Source organism: Urtica dioica, chromosome 8 (genome assembly GCF_054948205.1).
Source record: "Urtica dioica subsp. dioica isolate 48M chromosome 8, U.dioica_male_clone48M_v1_H2, whole genome shotgun sequence".
Classification (NCBI taxonomy): Eukaryota; Viridiplantae; Streptophyta; class Magnoliopsida; order Rosales; family Urticaceae; genus Urtica; species Urtica dioica.
In genome coordinates, this window is record NC_142763.1 from 36,652,972 (window position 1) to 36,671,562 (window position 18,591).

An 18,591-nucleotide genomic window follows, 5' to 3' on the forward strand; every position below is an offset into this window, starting at 1 on the left:
GCTATTGAACGAACTTAAAATAGCTTAATCATTCATAGGATTTTATGCATCATTTATGATGAGATTCTTAAATGAATCTAATAAGCGCTATTAAATCGTACGATAAATGGAAGTATGCATTACTTGTCATTCAACAGAATCTTTCATTAAATTAAAGTATTGATCTTTAATAATGAAGATCAAGCTAACTTGTTTTAAGTCAATAAACCCTTATTTAGAAAATCAACCTGTCAAGCTATTACCTTAAAGGATTCGAGAGATCTATAAATTGAACAATGAATGTGTTCAAACAAGCGGATTGGTACTTAAGTGATTGAGCCCTTAAGAAGAGACATTGGCAACAATGTTACTCTTCTCTCTGATACCACGAACCAGTTCATTTGGGATCTTATTTAAAATAAGATGAATTGTCCTTTGGGGAAAATGTTCTATTGACTTTGGATCTAAGTAGTTAGATACTACTCTACCTTTTATTAAAAGGTAGATCTTTAAAAACGAACAAATAATCATGATGACTCTTGGATTTTTGTTATAATTGATATTCTTGGAATGATCGATATGTGTTATTATTATACACGTGTCATTGAGAAAGTTATTGCCGTTGTTTAATAGACTTAATGATCACACGATTGACTGAGCTAAAACAATTTATGAAACTTGAGGTTTAAAACGACAAGCTCGTTCCATAAATATCTCAAACATACTTATTGTGATAAGCATGATTTGAAATTCCGGGGAAACCTGACGGAAACCAGTCCGGAAACCGTTTTTTCAAAGTCCCGGTACCGGTATGTACAAAACCGTTCACTTTCCGTTTTTTCTTGGATTCCGAGGAAACCGTTCCGGTTTCCGGGGAAACCGTCCACTTTCCGGTTGTCCTTAGGCAATTTTTACGCATTCCGACGGAAACTTACCGGTAAGTGGTCAAATACCGACAATTCTTAAAATCTGATGATATTTAGTGTTCTTCATGAAATTTGTCGTTAGTTTTTTATGATAAATTCTAACTTCATTATTGTATTTAATTGGAGTTTGTATCCAATATTTTTCAATTTTTTGGTTACATTAGAAAATAGGATTTAGATTTGAATGTGTCTTCCAGTTACAACCAGGACTACTATCCACCAACAACTCTAGCTCATGGTGCAACCATTTCCATGTTATCCCCTCCACACCATGTCTGTTACTGCAACTCAATATGAGTACGACTATCACTTGGACATGTACTTTCGTGCACATTCTCATTACATGAGTTTGTATGATTACTGTATGACCGCTGCATACGGTCGCTATCCAGAGTAGTCTTTTTATTTCTTTTATGTTGAATTTAAACTATGATATTTGGTGGATTGTGTTGAACTTCATCATTTTGGTTTGTACTTTAATTTTTGTAGTGTTTGTAATTTGGAAATGTATAGAAACATTTTACACTATTTTTAATTTATGAATTTTATCCTACGTACTTTGTATGTTTTTTTGTATATTTCTTTTTGTTGTCAATGGTGCCCACAAGAAGAGTTGTGTGTATGTACATTTGATGTTATATAGTCTTACGAAGACTCTTGCTTGTAACTGCTTATTTATTAATAAAAGTTGAAACGTTCATTCAATCTTCCTTTTCTGAAGCTTTATGATAAAACCTTAGTCTTTTAGTCCATAAACAAACTAAACAACTTACGAAGAGACAAATGTAGATTTGCATGAACAAACTCTTCGTAGTTTGCTTAAAATGATATATTCGCAATCTAAGGGTCAAAGGACTATTGACCCCAGTATGATTGTTAGAAGAATCTATGATGTCTGGTTATGAGGCATTGAGAGTTGGAGACTCTATAGTTCTTCTAGGTATCTTCCGAATGTACTGAATTGACCAGTGCACTTCTAGAGACAAGATAAGAACAAACCATTTAACCTCTTATATTCTGAACCAAGTTCCATCCAAAACGGTTTCTGGTACTCCTTATGAACGATGGACTGGCCGTAAAGTAAATCTGGGTCTTATCCGAATTGGGGGTTGCCCTGCACACGTGCTAAGGCAAAAGACTAGCAAGTTGGCTAGTAGGTCAGAATTGTGCTTGTTTGTGGGATATCCAAATGAAACCAAGGGTTTCATCTTCTATAGTCCCGAGGACGATAAGACTTTCGTTAGCACGAATGCTCGTTTCCTTGAGGAGGACATTATGAAGGATGCAAAACCTAGAAGCAAAATTGTGCTGGAAGAAAAGTTGGGTGAGGAAGCTTCTACCTCATCTGTAAGAACTGTTCTTACCCCAACTGAAACACAACCTAACTCATCAGAATCTCGTCAAGTAGTACTTCGACATAGTGGGAGGGCTACTCAAAAGCTTGACAGGTACATGTCTTATGGAGACTCTCTAGTAGCCGTCTCCGACATGGATGATCCTGTTTCCTATAGCCAAGCGATGGCTTGTTCTGAATCAAACCTTTGGCTTGACGCCATGAAATTTGAGATGCATTCAATGTATGTCAACAAAGTCTGGAAACTTGTAGACCTTCCCGAAGGGATTAAACCCGTAGGGTGTAAGTGGATATACAAGAAGAAAATGGCACCTGATGGGAACGTCGAGACGTTCAAAGCACGACTTGTGGCTAAGGGTTATACCCAACAAGAAGGGATTGACTATGAAGAAACCTCCTCGCCAGTCGCGATGCTTAAATCCATCCGCATACTCTATCCATAGCTGCAGCTCTCGACTATGAGATCTGGCAAATGGATGTCAAGACAGCCTTCCTGAATGGCAATCTTGACGAGCGCATTTACATGGCTCAACCAGACGGTTTCATGGAAAAAGGTCAAGAGACCAAGGTTTGTGAGTTACTTAAGTCCATTTATGGACTCAAGCAAGCATCTAGGTCATGGAATATTAGATTCGATGAAACTGTGAAAAGCTTCGGCTTTGAACAGTCAATAGATGAGCCTTGTGTTTACAAGTTAATACACGAAGACAAAGTTGTGTTTCTGGCAAGGAACTAAATGCCGCCGAATTTCCAGGAATTTCGGCTGGAAATTCCATTTCGGTGGGTCAACGGTCGACGAAGAGCAAGTTTTTCGTTTCGTCGTCGTTTTTCGCTTTTGTCGTTTTTTCGCCGAAATGTCGTTTAATAAATAAGCAAAATTTGAGTGACATCTGGGATTCGAACTCAGGAGCTTCAATGCATATGTCCAGACGTTTACCACCACACCAGACAACACCTTTGACTATATTATGTAGATTTAATATATAATATGTATCTCATATATATTAGAGATATATATACATATGTATATAAACATTTATATAATTATATATATATCGGTATAAATACGTTGAAATTAATATTAATGAGAGTTTTTGATATTATGTTTGTGTAAAAATATTAAATATTAAAAATTATAATGTATGGTTAGTATAAATTTTAAAATTTGATACAACTATATATATTTGATATAAATATAATTACAAATTATAGAGAGATATAAATATGTATATACATATTTATACCATTATATTTATATATGTATTTGATATAAATAATTAAATATAATTACGTTGAGATTGAATTTAATAAATGTATTTGACATTATATTTGTGCAAAATAAATTAAATATTAAATATTATAAAATATAGTTAAAAATTGAATATATATATATATATATATATATAAATAACATATTATGCAACATTTTTTCCGTTCGGTTTTCCATCGGCACGTCGGTGTTCCATGGAAAACGGCATTTCACTTGCCCTTTGCCACATTTTTTCCGTTCGATTTTCCATCGGCATGACGATTTTCCGTAAATCAGGGGCCTCGAAACGGCAACGAAAACGGCATTTTTTTCCTTGGTTTCTGGTACTATATGTCGATGATATATTACTCATTGGTAATGACGTGGGTAAGTTATCTGAGGTTAAGGTCTGGCTGGCAAAGCAATTCGATATGAAGGATCTAGGAGAAGCCGCGTACATTCTGGGGATCCAAATCTTTCGAGATAGGAAAAACCGGACACTGTCGCTCTCTCAAGCATCTTATATTGATAAGGTAATCGATCGCTTCTCGATGCAAGACTCCAAGAAGGGCCAAACACTCTTTAGGCATGAAGTCTCACTCTCTAAGGACCAGTCTCCCAAGACTGCACAAGAGATTGAAGACATGAGGAAAATTCCTTACGCCTCTGCCGTAGGAAGCCTCATGTATGCTATGCTTTGCACTAGACCTGATATATGTTTCGTCGTTGGCGTAGTTAGCCGTTTCCAATCCAACCCTAGACCCGAGCACTGGATTTCTGTTAAGCATGTTCTTAAGTATCTTCGAAGAACTAGGAACTTGATGCTTACATACTTAGGTACTGACCTGACTATGACGGGATATACCGACTCCGATTTTCAAGCGGATAAGGATTCCAGGAAATCCACTTCGGGATCTGTGTTCATCCTTAATGGTGGAGCTGTTGTGTGGAGAAGTATTAAGCAATCTTGCATTGCTGACTCCACAATGGAAGCAGAATATGTGGCTGCTTGTGAAGCATCCAAAGAGGCTGTATGGCTTAGAAAATTCCTAAGTATTTGGAAGTTGTTCCAAACGTCGACGAGCCCATGACCCTTTATTGTGATAATAGTGGGGCTGTCGCTAACTCAAAGGAACATCGAAGCCATAAGCGCTCTAAACATATTGAGAGGAAATACCATTTGATTCGAGAGATCGCGCAGCGCGGAGACGTAGAGGTGAAATAGATCTCTGGCAAATCCATTCACCAAGGCCCTAGCGAACAAGGTCTTCGACCAACATCGAGAGGGATTAGGCATGAACGACTACACACATCTTCTTTGAGTCAAGTGGGGGTTTGTTGTCAATGGTGCCCACAAGAAGAGTTGTAGTGTGTATTTATGTACATTTGATATCATATAGTCTTACGAAGACTCTTGCTTGTAACTGCTTATTTATTAATAAAAGTTGAAACGTTCATTCAATCTTCCTTGTCTGAAGCTTTATGATAAAACCTTAGTCTTTTAGTCCATAAACAAACTAAACAACTTACGAAGAGACAAATGTAGATTTGCATGAACAAACTCTTCGTAGTTTGCTTAAAACGATATATTCGCAATCTAAGGGTCAAAGGACTATTGACCCCAGTATGATTGTTAGAAGAATCTATGATGTCTGGTTATGAGGCATTGAGAGTTGGAGACTCTATAGTTCTTCTAGGTATCTTCCGAATGTACTGAATTGACCAGTGCACTTCTAGAGACAAGATAAGAACAAACCATTTAACCTCTTATGTCTCGAAGTCACTACGTATGAATTGCATCATGCTTACCTTAATCCTGAAATGAGACATGTCATTTCACACCTTAGTATTCTCATTTGAGAAAGTCAGAGTTCGGACTCACTATGTGATTCCGAACAAGGCCTATTGGTGAAGTACTAAGTTGTGAGAATGTCATGAGTAACTTTGTGAAGATCTCATAGATATGGAATTCATGTACAAGATTGCTGAAATGCAATGTATATCACCTCATGCTTTGTTCCTTGGAGTGTGAATAAATGAACTGGCCAGTGTCCAAATTGAGTCTTGACTCTTTTGGATGAAACAATGTGACTTATTAGCTCATCGTCAATACATTGTTTCTAACTTATTCACAAGCGACAAATGAGTTGAGGAAATAACAGCTAGAAGGGTAAAATAGTAATTTTGTAAATCCCGACTAGCTGATGATATTCATGAAGGGTAAACACTGATAATATTCTATGGATCCACTCATTACAATTAGGTTGAGTTCTTGAGTAGAAAATAAATTCATTTGAACCGAGAGATTTTCAGTGTCAACTCTTTAGTGGAGTCAGTTGACATTAAGCTAAACTTGGAAAAGGTTTGTGAACTTTTGAGTCCAAGTATTTTAGCTCAAGCTTTGTTCATTTGGATCCATGAGGTCACTGTCACTATTCACATCGAGTAGGAATAGTTAAACTGGAAGCTAAGTCAAAACAAGAACGAAAATTGTCAAAATGGTATTTTTGTCTTTTGAAACATAGGATGAAATGAATGTCAATAAATTTTTTGACAAGGTCATTTAATGACATGTTTCACTCGGCCAATATTAGTCTTATTGGGCCTTGTGGATTAATTTCATTTCATAATAAAATTCTTAATTGGCCTTTTTCATGTTGTCATGAACAAATGGAAAAGCTTCTAGAAGCCTTTTCTAGATGAAATAGGCGCCCAACATACCCAAGAGAAAGAGATAATATTTTGTGCATAAATGTATCAAGATACTTGCCAAAAGAAAAAGAGGAAACAAATTTGCATGAGGATGCTTAAGGGAATTCGGCCAAGAGAGAGTCAAAGGCAAGGCATGGAACAAAATAGGAAACAAATCCAAGGCTTAATGAAGCCTATGTTGGCCGAGTGTCTCAAGAGAAAAAAGGGGAAATTGGCTCATGAATATGTGATATTCTATAGAAGAGGAAACTACCTTATTGAATGTGAGACCTCTCCTATAAATAGGAGCCTCATTCCACACATTTCATTCATCCAAAGTTTTAGAGATTGAGAGCTTCTCTCTCTAGACTTGGCCGCCCCTCTCCTCTCTCTCTAGTCAATTTCGTTTTATTGTTTTGGCACCTAGGTCCTCATTTGACCTAGTGTTTAGCTCTGCGACTTCAAGACTCGTTCTTAAGTCGTAGTGTTTAAACGTGCCCACACACTAATTCCTTTTATTTCGAGTGATTTAGTGATAGAAACTTTCGTGGTTGCTCGAGTTGCCGAGGAAAGAAAGAGAGACGTGCTGCGAGGGAGACGAACGTTTTCAACCTTCCAAAAAGGCTCATCAACGTTCAAGCTTCAAAAGAGGTTAGTAAATTTATTATGCTCATATTAGTTTTATTTACATGTGCTTGCACTTTGTCTAGGTTAGTAAAAACTTTTTTTTACTTGAAAAATAAAAGTTTTAAAATTCCGTCGCTTACCGAAGCGTTAAACTTTTTCTTAAAGCCTAAATCAATTCCAACACTTTTCTTGATTCATCTCGGTAAATACGGTATTTGACGGTATTCCTCAACGGTAACTGTAAGTTCAACGGTACCGGTTTCCTTTTTATTTCTTACTTTCCCCGGTATTCCTTTACGGTATTAGCGGTTACCTTCTGAACTTCGGAACGGTAACGGTAACGGTATTTAAATCCTTGGTGATAAGGTATGAGCTCAAAGTTGATGCTAAGGACATTGTCAATAAGTGGACTATAAATTAGCCCTTTTTACAACATCAAATTTCCGAGAATACTAACGAGTGTTTTAAAACACTGTAATATTCTGGAAATAGTGAGATACTTAATTATTTAATTGTAAATCCTTAATGTCATGTATATTGAATGTGACTTGACCAACAAGGATGCACAATAAATAACTAAGTAATGGAAGAAGTCAATAAATTTCTTATTGAAACATATTTAATCATACTATGGTTAGTGGTGATGAGATCTGAGCATGATGGTACAAATTGTTGAAGACACCAATAGATGTACATCAATGAATAGGGTAACTTTGTATCTTTATATATGAAGTCTGGTGTATAGTCTGAAACATGCAAAGTGTTAGAATGTTCTAAAGTAAATTTATTTACTAAGAATAAAATGACTTGACCTTAAGAGGTAAGTCAAGAATAGTTGCATGTTACCATGGACTGTGGATATATATTTGGGATATAAGTCGAATCGACATAACTTGTGGAGTATGATAAAATTGAGAATCCATGGGAATCTCAATCATGGGTCAAAACTTCTGAAACTATCTTTACGATGGCTACTAATAAATTGGCTCATGGTAACTTATCTTCTCTTGTCAAAGTGGGAGATTGTTAGGAATATTGCCCACTAGAAGATGATGATCACTAAATAAGATAAGAAGTTACTTTATTAGCATCGTATGATTAGTGGGTTGAGGTCTGATAACATTCAGAATCAATAACAACTATCATCCATAGTCTCTGTATCAAACTGAATCGCATGCTGGTCATCTGAGATCGGACGGTGAACTAAAACTTGGTCGATGACTGATATGTGCCTGGAAAGCCTTATCTAAAATCATAAATGTGGAACACAAGTGAAGGTTGATCACTTAGTGGGAGCATTCTGCACTTGTGGTAAGTGTACGAGCCGGACATACCTTGCATGTAGATGTGTCGTTTAAGGACCGTTACGACACACTAGCCAGGGTCACAAATGATGGTCACAGTGACGCTTGATCTTAATCCTGAAGTGATCATGGACTTCTAGGTCGTGTTACCGGGTTCTTTTATTCATCACGTTAAAGGCCAATGAAGGTTGAATAAATGGATGTTTTGGGAACTCGGGACATGATCGTAGAAGAGAAGTGTTTTACAGATACGGAATCCAACATTCCTAAAAGAAGGTTAATGTTCTCTCACCTAAGGGTTGATTCTAGAACCGATTGATTGTGCACACTTCCGAAGTTGGCTTACGTTCGGTTGAATCTTTCGCTGGGGAAGCAACGATGCTTAGGGCTTATATGTAACGAGAAATGTATAACGGAACAAATTGACCTATCTCGATACGGCAGAACTTGAAGGGTCATGATCACGTACTGACTAAATCAGTGGACACTCGTCACGATGAGTAAATATAATTCTAGTATTCAAGGAGAATGCAGTCTTAGCTTACACGGTGGAGTATTGACTAAGATTAGACAAATTGATAGAAAAAGAGAAATGACTATTTCCTCTTTTTGATCGGATTTGTTAAGCTTCAACTACTAGGTCCATCGTTCCTGATTCAGCTTCGATAAAGGCGGATAAGAACGTTAATATAATGGGCTTAAATCTATTGGGCATTGAAAAAGCAAAAACGTCCAACATCATAGAGGGTAGGCGATTTTTTGCACTGGTATGGTAACAGTATTTTTTTCTGTTTTTCTGTTCCAAAAATATAGGAGAATAAATAAGAGATATATTTTCCTATATTCTCTCCTAATATTTAGGCTAAATATTAGGAAGATAATTAGGAAAATATCTAGGAGAATATATTTTCCTAGATTTTCTGAACAACAAAATAATTTATATTGTTCTATAAAATAAAATCTTAGAAGTTGATCTGACAGATGAGAGAAAAAATAGGATTCACTTGTTGAGATCAAATGGCTGAGATTTAATCCACTAATGTGAAAACAATAAAAGGAAATAATATCTTTCAGAATATTATGGAATATTCTATAAAGATACCTTTTAAACTGCTATAAATAGAGGGCTGATGTGAAGAAAAATTTAACAGAAATAGCCAAGAAATTTCGTGGCCTCTCTCTCTCCTTGAGTTGGCCGACTTTTCCTCATCTTCCTCCCCTCGGAATTCCTTCAATTCCATTCTTAGAAATAAGAGAGAAAGATCGGAACCACCCCGTTTCCAGATCTAGTGAGATATAACGAAGCTCACTCTTTTGTCTTATCTTCCTCGAAGATTACGTTTCGAAAGACTTTGGTGTCATCACATCGAGTCCTTGAAGGAAGAGTTCCAGATCTGATAGTGTGGAGGCTTGTACGTACAAGACGAAGACGGATTGTGAAAACTTTCGGTTCGTGAGCCAAAAACTGTAAGTTTTCTTAAAATCGTCTTTTATCTGATATGGTTGCTTGATGAAGTTTCTTATGATTAATTAATTAAGTAATCTAGATCTTGTTTAATAACCATGTTAATAATTAGCTCTTGTAAGTGTAATTATTCTTTTCCGCATTTAATTGGTTATTTAAGGTGCATTAATCACCAACAAGATCCGGGTTCGTTGCGTTACATTATGAGTATAGAGGTGGCTTTCTCCCCAAATGGCTACCTTCTACCTCAGTCAAAGTATATATCAGATCTTTTTTAGCGCGATCATCTCACTGACAATAAGACCATTGATACTCCTCTTAAAACTAATGCTCGCTACTCTCTATCTGACGAGTCTCTTATGCCCGATCCTAACCTATACCGCACGGTGGTAGGGAGCTTGGTTTATCTCACAGTTACTCGTCCCCAGGGGCGAACCCACATAGTCTACGGGGGTGGCCCGGGCCACTCCCACTTTTCAGAAATTAATAATTTTTTAATTAGTTAAAAATTAAATATAAATAAAAAAAATAATTATAATACACTAATAATAATAAAAAGACCAAAAAATCGGAGTCAGTTCGACTCGCTATTTAAATGAGAAAAAACCCTATTCTTTGATTGTTTTTATTAAGAATCAATTTCTTTTTTAATCTTCATGCGTCACACAACTCCCTCCCGCAGTGCTCTGCCCTTCTAAAGTCTGCCGCCCTGTCCTTCTCTGTTCTTCTAAAGCCTGCAGCAAATCAGACGTAATTTTTTTTCTTTTACTGATTTAAATCTTTGTATACTATATTGCTTGATTAAAAAAATAAAGAAAAGTGTTGGTGAGTCAATACTTCATACTTGCGTACACTACCAGGTGAAGCAATTCACTTTATTTTTATCTATTCATCTATTGTACTTTTTTTTGCTTTTTGGGTTGTTTGTTGAACAAATTAGTCATGCAAAGCAATTGCTTTTATGTATCCTGACATAATATTATTTTTTTTATTTCTCTTAGCTTCAAGCGAATTTGATGATATGTACATGTGTATATTATTTTTTATTCAATATAATTTTTCTAATTCATTATTTTGTATTCAATATATATTTTTTTAATTCATTATTTATTTTTCCGAATGAAAACACCCACAATTCATTCGTTCTTCAAAAGAAAAAATATTGAATCTTCATCTTCAGATAGTCAATTACAGTCTGAGGATCATGCTTCAAAATTACAAAGAGTTGAAGTTGTTGCCGAATTTGATATCGATAAATTAGAACGTGATCCAGGTTTACGACCACAAATATGGAAGTATCCATTCGATAAGCGTGACGAAGTTCGAAGAGCTTATATTAAGAATGGACCATATCAACCTATACTTTCTATGTATCCAAAATCAGGTGAAAAACATTCTCGAAGTTTTCAGCCATCTATGTTTACCCGCTTTTCACCATGGTTGGAATGTTCTCCTGGAATAGATGCTATATTTTGTCTACCGTGCTTCTTATTTCATAAAGAAGATGGACCATCAGGATCCAATGCTTTCACTGTTAATGGGTTTCGGACGTGGAGTAAAGTGGGAGGGAAAAATTGTTCACTGGTGGCACATGTTGGAAATGATCATAATTCTCCTCATCAAAAGGCACAACATGCCTTGTCAGATCTCTTGAATCAATGTGCTCATATTCCAAACAGATTTGAGAATTTTATATCTCAAGATATAATAGATAATAGACTTCGTCTTAAAATCTCCATTGAAGTAGCTAAGTGGCTTGCATACCAGGCATGCACATTTAGAGGTCATGATGAGTCTAGCACATCAAGAAATCGCGGAAACTTTTTAGAATTGTTGAGATATTCTGCAGCTTTAAATGAATGATGTAGCAAAGGTTTTGGATAAAGCTTCACAAAACGCGTCGTATACATCACCGAAGATACAAAAGCAAATATTACATGTCTTGGCAAGTAAAGCAAAAAAGTATATCCGGGAAGAGATTGATTGTGCGAAGTATTGTATAATTGTGGACGAAGCTAGAGATGAATCTAAAAGGGAGCAAATGTCACTTGTATTGAGATTTGTTGGCAATGATGGTTGCATAAAAAAGCGCTTTTTTGGTTTACTTCATGTCAAAGATACTAAAGCATTGACTTTGAAAGATGGTATTTTCTCGATGCTCACTCGTTATGGTCTTGATGTGCAATCTATACGAGGGCAAGGTTATGATGGTGCAAGTAACATGCGTGGAGAATGGAATGGTTTGCAAGTCTTAGTTTCAAATCAATGCCCGTATGCTTATTATGTTCATTGTTTTGCCCGTCGCCTGCAATTATCACTAGTTGCGGCGTCCAAGGAAGTTTATCATGTGAGTTTTTTCTTTACTAAGCTTAATTTTATTGTCAATGTTCTGAGTGCATCATGTAAGCGTAACGATCAACTTAAAGATGCTCATGCCTCAAATATTGCCTATTTGCTTAATATTAAGGAGCTTGAAAGTGGGAAAGGCATTAACCAGATAGGTTCTTTGCAAAGGCCGGGTGATACACGTTGGACTTCTCACTTTAAATCAATTTCTAGTATGATTAAAATGTTTAGTGCAACATGTGAAGTGTTATTAAACATCATTGATGATGGAACTACTCATAACCAAAGTGGTGAAGCAGGTTCAGCTTACGAGACAATGACTTCTTATTACTTTGTCTTCATTATGCATCTGATGAGAGAAATTCTAGAGATCACTAGCATGCTTTGCAATGCTTTGCAGATTCAATATCAAGATATTTTAAATGCAATGCAGCTTGTTTCCTCAACTAAGTCACTCCTTCAGAATCTTAGAGATGATGGATGGAGCAATTTGGTTGAAAAAGTGAGATCGTTTTGTGGAAGTGTCAATATAGAAGTGACTAATTTTAGTGCTTTTCATGTTGCACGGAGGGGAATGGCTCGTGACATTACAGTGGAGCATTATTATAAAGCTGATATATTCTATACAGTGATAGACTCTCAGCTGCAAGAATTGAATAACAGATTTAATGATAATACAGTGGAGTTAATGATTCTCAGTTCAGCTTCAGATCCGAAAGAGATGCGCGCATCATTAAGAGGTGATGATATATGTAAGCTTGTGCAGAAATTTTACTCAGAAGATTTTGCGGAATATGTAAGCTTCAACATTTTGATCAGGTTCGACAACTTCCAGATTTCATATCATTGACAACGATTTCTGATCTATGTCAATGGTTGGTGAAAACAAGAAAATCAGAAATATTTCCTTTGGTGTATAAAGTGATAACTCTTATTCTCACACTTCCAGTTTCTACCGCTACTACTGAACGTTCTTTTTCAGCGATGAAGATAGTGAAGACTGCACTTCGTAACAAGATGGAAGATGATTTCTTGTCGGATTGTTTGCTCATTAATATTGAGAAAGAAATTGTTGAGATGTTTAGCATAGATTCAATAATAGATGATTTTCATGATATGGAATCAAGACGCTCTTTATTTTAATTAAATTATGTATTAGGATACATTTTTTTATGATATTTAATTTATATAATTTTTTTTCTTGGCCACCCTCAACTTCAATTCCTAGTTCCGCCCCTGCTCGTCCCGACATTGCACATGTTGTTCATATTGTCAGTCAGTTCGTCACTGCTACCATATTTCATTGGGCTGCCGTTCTTCGCATTCTCATGTATCTTCGTGGTACTCAGTTTTAGAGTCTACTATTTCCTTCCTCGTCTTCGTTAGAGTTGCGCACCTACTCTAATGTCGATTAGGCTGGTGATCCTACGAATCGCAAGTCCACCACTGGATACTGTGTTTTTTTTTTTGTGGAAATTCACTCATCTCTTAGACGAGCAAGAAGCAGTATGTTATTTTTCGCTATTCCACTGAAGTTGAGTATCGCGCTATGACAACGACTACGTGAGCTTGTTTGTTTACGCTAGTTACTTGCTGATCTGGGTATCACTCTCCATCATCTTACGCCGCTATATTATGATAATCAGAGTGCCATTAGATTGCTCGTAACTCAGTCTTTCATGAGCGAACTAAACATGTTGAGATTGATTGTCATTACACCCGCCATCATTTGCAGCTTGGTATTATCACATTGCCCTATGTTCCATCTTCTCTTCCGATTGCTGATTTATTCACGAAAGCTCACTCCACTTCGCGCTTCCGCTTCTTATCTAACAAACTCTCAGTGATTATTGTTGTAGCATCGTGAGTTTGATGATGGATATTAGCATATATATATATATATATATATATATATATATATATATATTATATTATATTTATTTAGGAATATTTCACTTTTCGTTTCTTTTCTTTTTTTGTTGTATTAGGGTTATATATACCCAGATTATTGTATTTCTCTTTTAACGCATTAGCATTCAGACTATCTCTTCTTTTTCGTAACATCATGGTGTCAAAACCTTGTCCATTCTAGGGGTGAAATCGGTTCGGTTCGGTTTTGGACCAATTTGAAAACCGAAATCGAATTTTCGGTTTTGAAAATTTTGGACCAATGACCGAACCGAATTGGTCCAAAACCGAAAATCGGTTAACCGAAAATTCGGTTAACCGGTTTTATAACCGTTTTAAAACCGGTTAACCGGTTTGAAACCGGTTAACCGATTTCAAAACTGCTTAACCAGTTTTAAAGATGTTACAATTATCCAAATCGGTTATCCGGTTCAAATCGGTTAACCGATTAAAATCGGCTATCCGGTTTTAAAACTGGTTATCCGGGTTCAAAATTGGATTAAAAAAATCGGTTAAATAACCGATAACCGAATTTTTGGATTTTCAAAACCGATAACCGAACCGATTCTTAAATTCGGTTTCGGTTAACCAAACCGAATTTTCGGTTTGATGACGTGGCACCGAATTTCGGTTCCGGATCGGTTCGGTTATCGGTTTAACCAATTTTCGGTCAATTTTTGTACACCCCTCCATTCACACAACTTGAATTTGGCCCGACCCACGTGAAGCGTGAGGGAAATTGTTATTCGGTCTGGTCTGGTCACACTACGTGTAAAGGGACGTATTGAAGTGAGATAGTCCGACATTAGCTGTATGTGTGAACAGACATGTGTTTATATATCAGTTTAGCATCTCCACTTAATACCAATTGGTTTTGAGTTGGAATTTATCAATAAGAAGCAAATCAACTTATATAAACAACTTCTACTTAGCGTACCATAAAACAAGGACCAAAGCTTAAAAAATTTCAAAGCTTAAGATACTGTTAGCAGCTTCTCTTTACCACAAACGAGATCTCAATTTCTTCACCACCACCGTATGAATATACATACATAAAAAAAAAAAAAAAAATAACTGACCTTTGAGGCGGAGAGAGATGAGGAGACCAAAGAGAGAGAAAAAGAGAGACCCGTTTGAACGGGAAAAAGACTTTTTTTTTTTTCGTTTCTACGTGAGAATGTCCTTCTGCTTGGTCATGGGTCTGGGTTGCTTGTTTCCGTGGGGGAGAAGAGCGAGAGACCACTTTAGGGGTAGGGATGGCATTTTTACCCGAAACCCGTTAGCCCGTCCGTTACCCGGTCTTAACGGGTCGGGTAATACCCGTTCAAAATGAGTTAACGGGCTAACGGGTATTACCCGTTAGTATTTTAGCGGGTACGGGTCGGGTAGCGAAAATGTTAAACCCGCCCCGTTAACCCGCTAACCCGCCCGTTAATTATTTTTATGGAAAAAAAACTAGATATTTTTTTTTTAGAAAACATTAGATTACATCATAATGAGTAGGTTGTTGTTTTGATTCTTATTAAAAAAAAATTATTTTTTTTTAAACGGGTTAGCGGGTGCTCAATTTTGGCACCCGTCACCCGACGGGTATACCCGTTACCCGCCCCGTTGGGAAAACCGGGTTAACGGGTACGGGTTAACGGGTATTTTAATAGGCGGGTACGGGTACCGGTATTGGTGTACCCACTAAAACCCGTACCCGTTGCCATTCCTATTTAGGGGTTTTGTTTTTTATTTTTCTTTTTCTTAAAAAGAAAATGTTAATTGATGAGTATATATGTATTTTCCAGTTTTGTTGCTAATGTGAGCTGAAAAAATAACAAAAAAAATTAGATAATTAGCCAATTAAAACATTTGAGATTTGTTATATAATCAACGTTTCGTAAATTTTAGATAAATAGTTATAAAGATAACGTGTCACTTCTTATTTGTTTTTTTATTGAAATAAAATGATAATATATTCACGTCAATTTACACACGTAAATATATAAACGTGACTATTTACTTAAAATTTACGAAACATAAATTCTATAGGTAAATACTATATACTTAATTGACCCAAAAATTAAATAAAAAAGAAAAGAAAAATGATTGAGCTAAATTTTTCTATACAATAGCCACCAGTTTTGTTCCAAATTCCGCGAGGTGAAAGCCCTAAACTCCTGCAATCTTGAAAGACAAAGATCGAAATCCAAAAATTAATCTCAGGTTTGACGATTAACCACTCAATGTTCGTTCTCTTTCTTCTTACGTTTCGATACGAACTATTTCAGACTCTGAATCTGACTTTACGGTTCTTTTCCTTGCTCCTAGTAAAATTGTATGCAGTACCGTCGATTTCTGTGTTTAATAATCCATAATTGAAACCGAAGCTCGAGTTTGTTCGCCACACACAATTTCAGTCTAAGGTTTATTTATTTATTTTTTATAAATACGGTTTCTAAAAAATATAATATGCTTGTTATGTGCGTGTTCGTTTGTGGGTGGTTTCTTCATTATATGATTCGTCCAAAAGAGAAGCTTGTTAGTTTGGACGGTGCTATCTGTGTCGATTATCCATTGGGATCTTAGCTTTTCAGTCACTCATCAGATGTGAACAACAACAAAAAAAACTACCTTTTGTCACACAGAGCATGTTGTTATTGGAATATCGAACTGGTTTTAAGTGTGGTGTGCTTTTTCAGGCTGTTTGTGTAGGGATAAATTGGAGGTTTGAGTTTTTGACTTGTGAAGCCATGTCTGGACAAGTGAGAGCTTACCCGGATTGCAGAAACTCGTCCAATCCTTACCATGAATGCAGCGAGTACTGCGTCCAAATTATAGCCGCGACGAAGGCTCGCTTGGATAAGTATAAATCAGGTTAGTTTTTTTTTTTTTTTTTTTTTTTTTGGGTCCCTATGTAATGTCGTTGTTGTCTTGTTAGTCGTTTGAAGTGTTAAGACTCTTCGTTGTAACCCAAGTCCCCATTGCGTGTATTATATAATGAGTCAGACCCGGAGTTTTATAATTCCCAGAATCTCGCATTTTGGTTGTTTGTGACGAGCTTGGATTAGTGTAGGTTTATTATGTAGTCTCGGATTTTACATTGCTTCAATCCAAGTATTTATAAAATCTCAGGAATATCTTCAATTTTCCTTCGATAAAAGCAGGCGAAAGCAAGTAAATTAGTTTCCTTGCTGGTTTTTGTCTAATATCCCTGGAAAATCCAGCGACTTTCTGGCGAATTTCAAGGTTTCTTCTAATGGAATTTCCATAGAAAACCAGCAAAATTCTGTGGATAACTGACCCAAAAACAAATATAGACGTTAAAAAATCAGTTTGCATTAGGATATGGAGCTAAATACACCCTTCTGTTTCCATGCATTAGAGATTGCAAAGCTAAGCGGTGAATCCGACTCAAGAGCTACTCGTAAGGAGGAAAATGTAGTCGCCGAAATACCGGATGTTGAGGAGGAACATTCCGAAAGTGATGAAGAACCTGTTGAAGAGCAGATCACAGAAGAAGACTTCCAAAAGTTGACCGGGAGGAAGAAGAAATTGTGGGAGCTGAAGCAGAAGATGGTATAATGATCCCAACTATAAGCTGTATATACGAGATTGATGCAAAACTGTTATTGTGATTATTCGAATCGACATGGACTATAATTTGGCCTTTCTTTTATGCAGAATAAAGCTCGGAAAGACAACCAAAGTGATATTGCAGCCGAAAGGAAGCGAATGGTAGCGCCTACAGAGTCGAGAGGCATTTCCAAACAAAAATGGCTTGACGACAGAAAGAAGAAAATCGGGAAACTTCTCGATGCAAACGGCCTGGATATGAAAAAGGCGTACATGCTTGACACAGAAGAGGCAGCCTCCGCAAAATATAAAAAATGGGAAAAAGATCCCGCTCCGTCCGGTTGGGATGGTGGGTTCAGATCTTCGGTTTATTTATTTTTATTTTTATTTTTTATCATAATTTATTTTGTCATGTTTATAACCCAGAAAGTATAAAACATGAATCTGGTTTCCTTTCAGTTTTCAACCAGAAAACTCTCTATGACGCATACAAAAAGAGGACCAAAACCATCGAGGTGGATTTGGAAGAGTATAACCGGATGAAAGAAGCTGACCCAGAATTCTACCGCGAAGCTTCGAGTCTTCAATATGGCAAGGTAGTATCCTTTTTTTTTTTTTTTTTAAATCCGCTTCTGTCCTTAACACGCTCTGATCATTTATTCCTTTTAAATTTAATATCGGGCAGGCTACGAAGGTGTCAGAGGATAAGATTGATAAGATGGTGAAAGAACTCAATGACCGAGACGTGAAGCGCAACTCCTTCAGCCGGCGGAGAAGGTTCCACGAGGAGAAGGATATCGACTCCATCAACGATCGCAACGAACACTTCAACAAGAAAATCGAGCGCGCCTTTGGTAAATACACTTTGGAGATTAAGAACAACCTTGAGCGCGGTACTGCACTGCCAGACTAGTTTAACGAATAGAAAAAAAAAAATCCCTTCTGTTTTCCATATATTTCCCATCTTTCGAAATGGTCCCCAGTATCGGGCCATTTCGAAAGATTTGATGCGGGGAAAGATATTCGCAGCTTTTGAAAACAAAATTCATATTGCTGTCATATTATTTGCGTTCCAATATGGTGATCTTGTAATGTTCCCGCTGATGTTAGAAACGGTTTTGGTATGTTTAACTGGGAGTGAGTACAGAAATTCTCTTTTATGGAAACCCTTTTGCTTGGAA

General features: G+C 36.6%; 2 protein-coding genes across 4 annotated transcripts; both read left to right on the plus strand.

The window, feature by feature from the left end:
* The first annotated feature begins 11,450 nt into the window (after nucleotides 1-11,450).
* On the plus strand, nucleotides 11,451-12,909 carry LOC149389598 (uncharacterized). The gene is made up of 3 exons (XM_089622676.1): nucleotides 11,451-11,811; nucleotides 12,241-12,760; nucleotides 12,891-12,909. Exons 1-3 carry the CDS (start codon nucleotides 11,451-11,453, stop codon nucleotides 12,907-12,909), a joined length of 900 nt encoding a protein of 299 aa, XP_089478802.1.
* Nucleotides 12,910-15,926: 3,017 nt separating this feature from the next.
* On the plus strand, nucleotides 15,927-18,591 carry LOC149389599 (GCIP-interacting family protein). 3 transcript variants are annotated; one of them, XM_089624364.1, is made up of 7 exons: nucleotides 15,943-16,060; nucleotides 16,166-16,260; nucleotides 16,537-16,711; nucleotides 17,220-17,413; nucleotides 17,519-17,759; nucleotides 17,870-18,006; nucleotides 18,096-18,591. In XM_089624364.1, the coding sequence occupies exons 3-7, from the start codon at nucleotides 16,588-16,590 to the stop codon at nucleotides 18,321-18,323; spliced, it is 924 nt and encodes a 307-aa protein (XP_089480490.1). In that variant the 5' UTR covers nucleotides 15,943-16,060; nucleotides 16,166-16,260; nucleotides 16,537-16,587; the 3' UTR covers nucleotides 18,324-18,591. The 3 variants fall into 3 exon arrangements, with proteins under 3 accessions (XP_089480488.1, XP_089480490.1, XP_089480489.1); XM_089624362.1 differs by lacking the exon at nucleotides 16,166-16,260 and having other exon boundaries at nucleotides 15,927-16,060; XM_089624363.1 differs by lacking the exon at nucleotides 16,166-16,260 and having other exon boundaries at nucleotides 15,943-16,082.

Coding starts and splice junctions, on each gene's coding strand:
- LOC149389598 (XM_089622676.1), top strand. CDS start 11,451: ATGAATGATGTAGCAAAGGTTTTGGATAAAGCTTCACAAAACGCGTCG. Junction 11,812..12,240: donor GCAAGGTTATGATGGTGCAA/GTAACATGCGTG, acceptor GTGGTGAAGCAG/GTTCAGCTTACGAGACAATG.
- LOC149389599 (XM_089624362.1), top strand. CDS start 16,588: ATGTCTGGACAAGTGAGAGCTTACCCGGATTGCAGAAACTCGTCCAAT. Junction 16,712..17,219: donor CTTGGATAAGTATAAATCAG/GTTAGTTTTTTT, acceptor TCCATGCATTAG/AGATTGCAAAGCTAAGCGGT. Junction 18,007..18,095: donor CGAGTCTTCAATATGGCAAG/GTAGTATCCTTT, acceptor AATATCGGGCAG/GCTACGAAGGTGTCAGAGGA.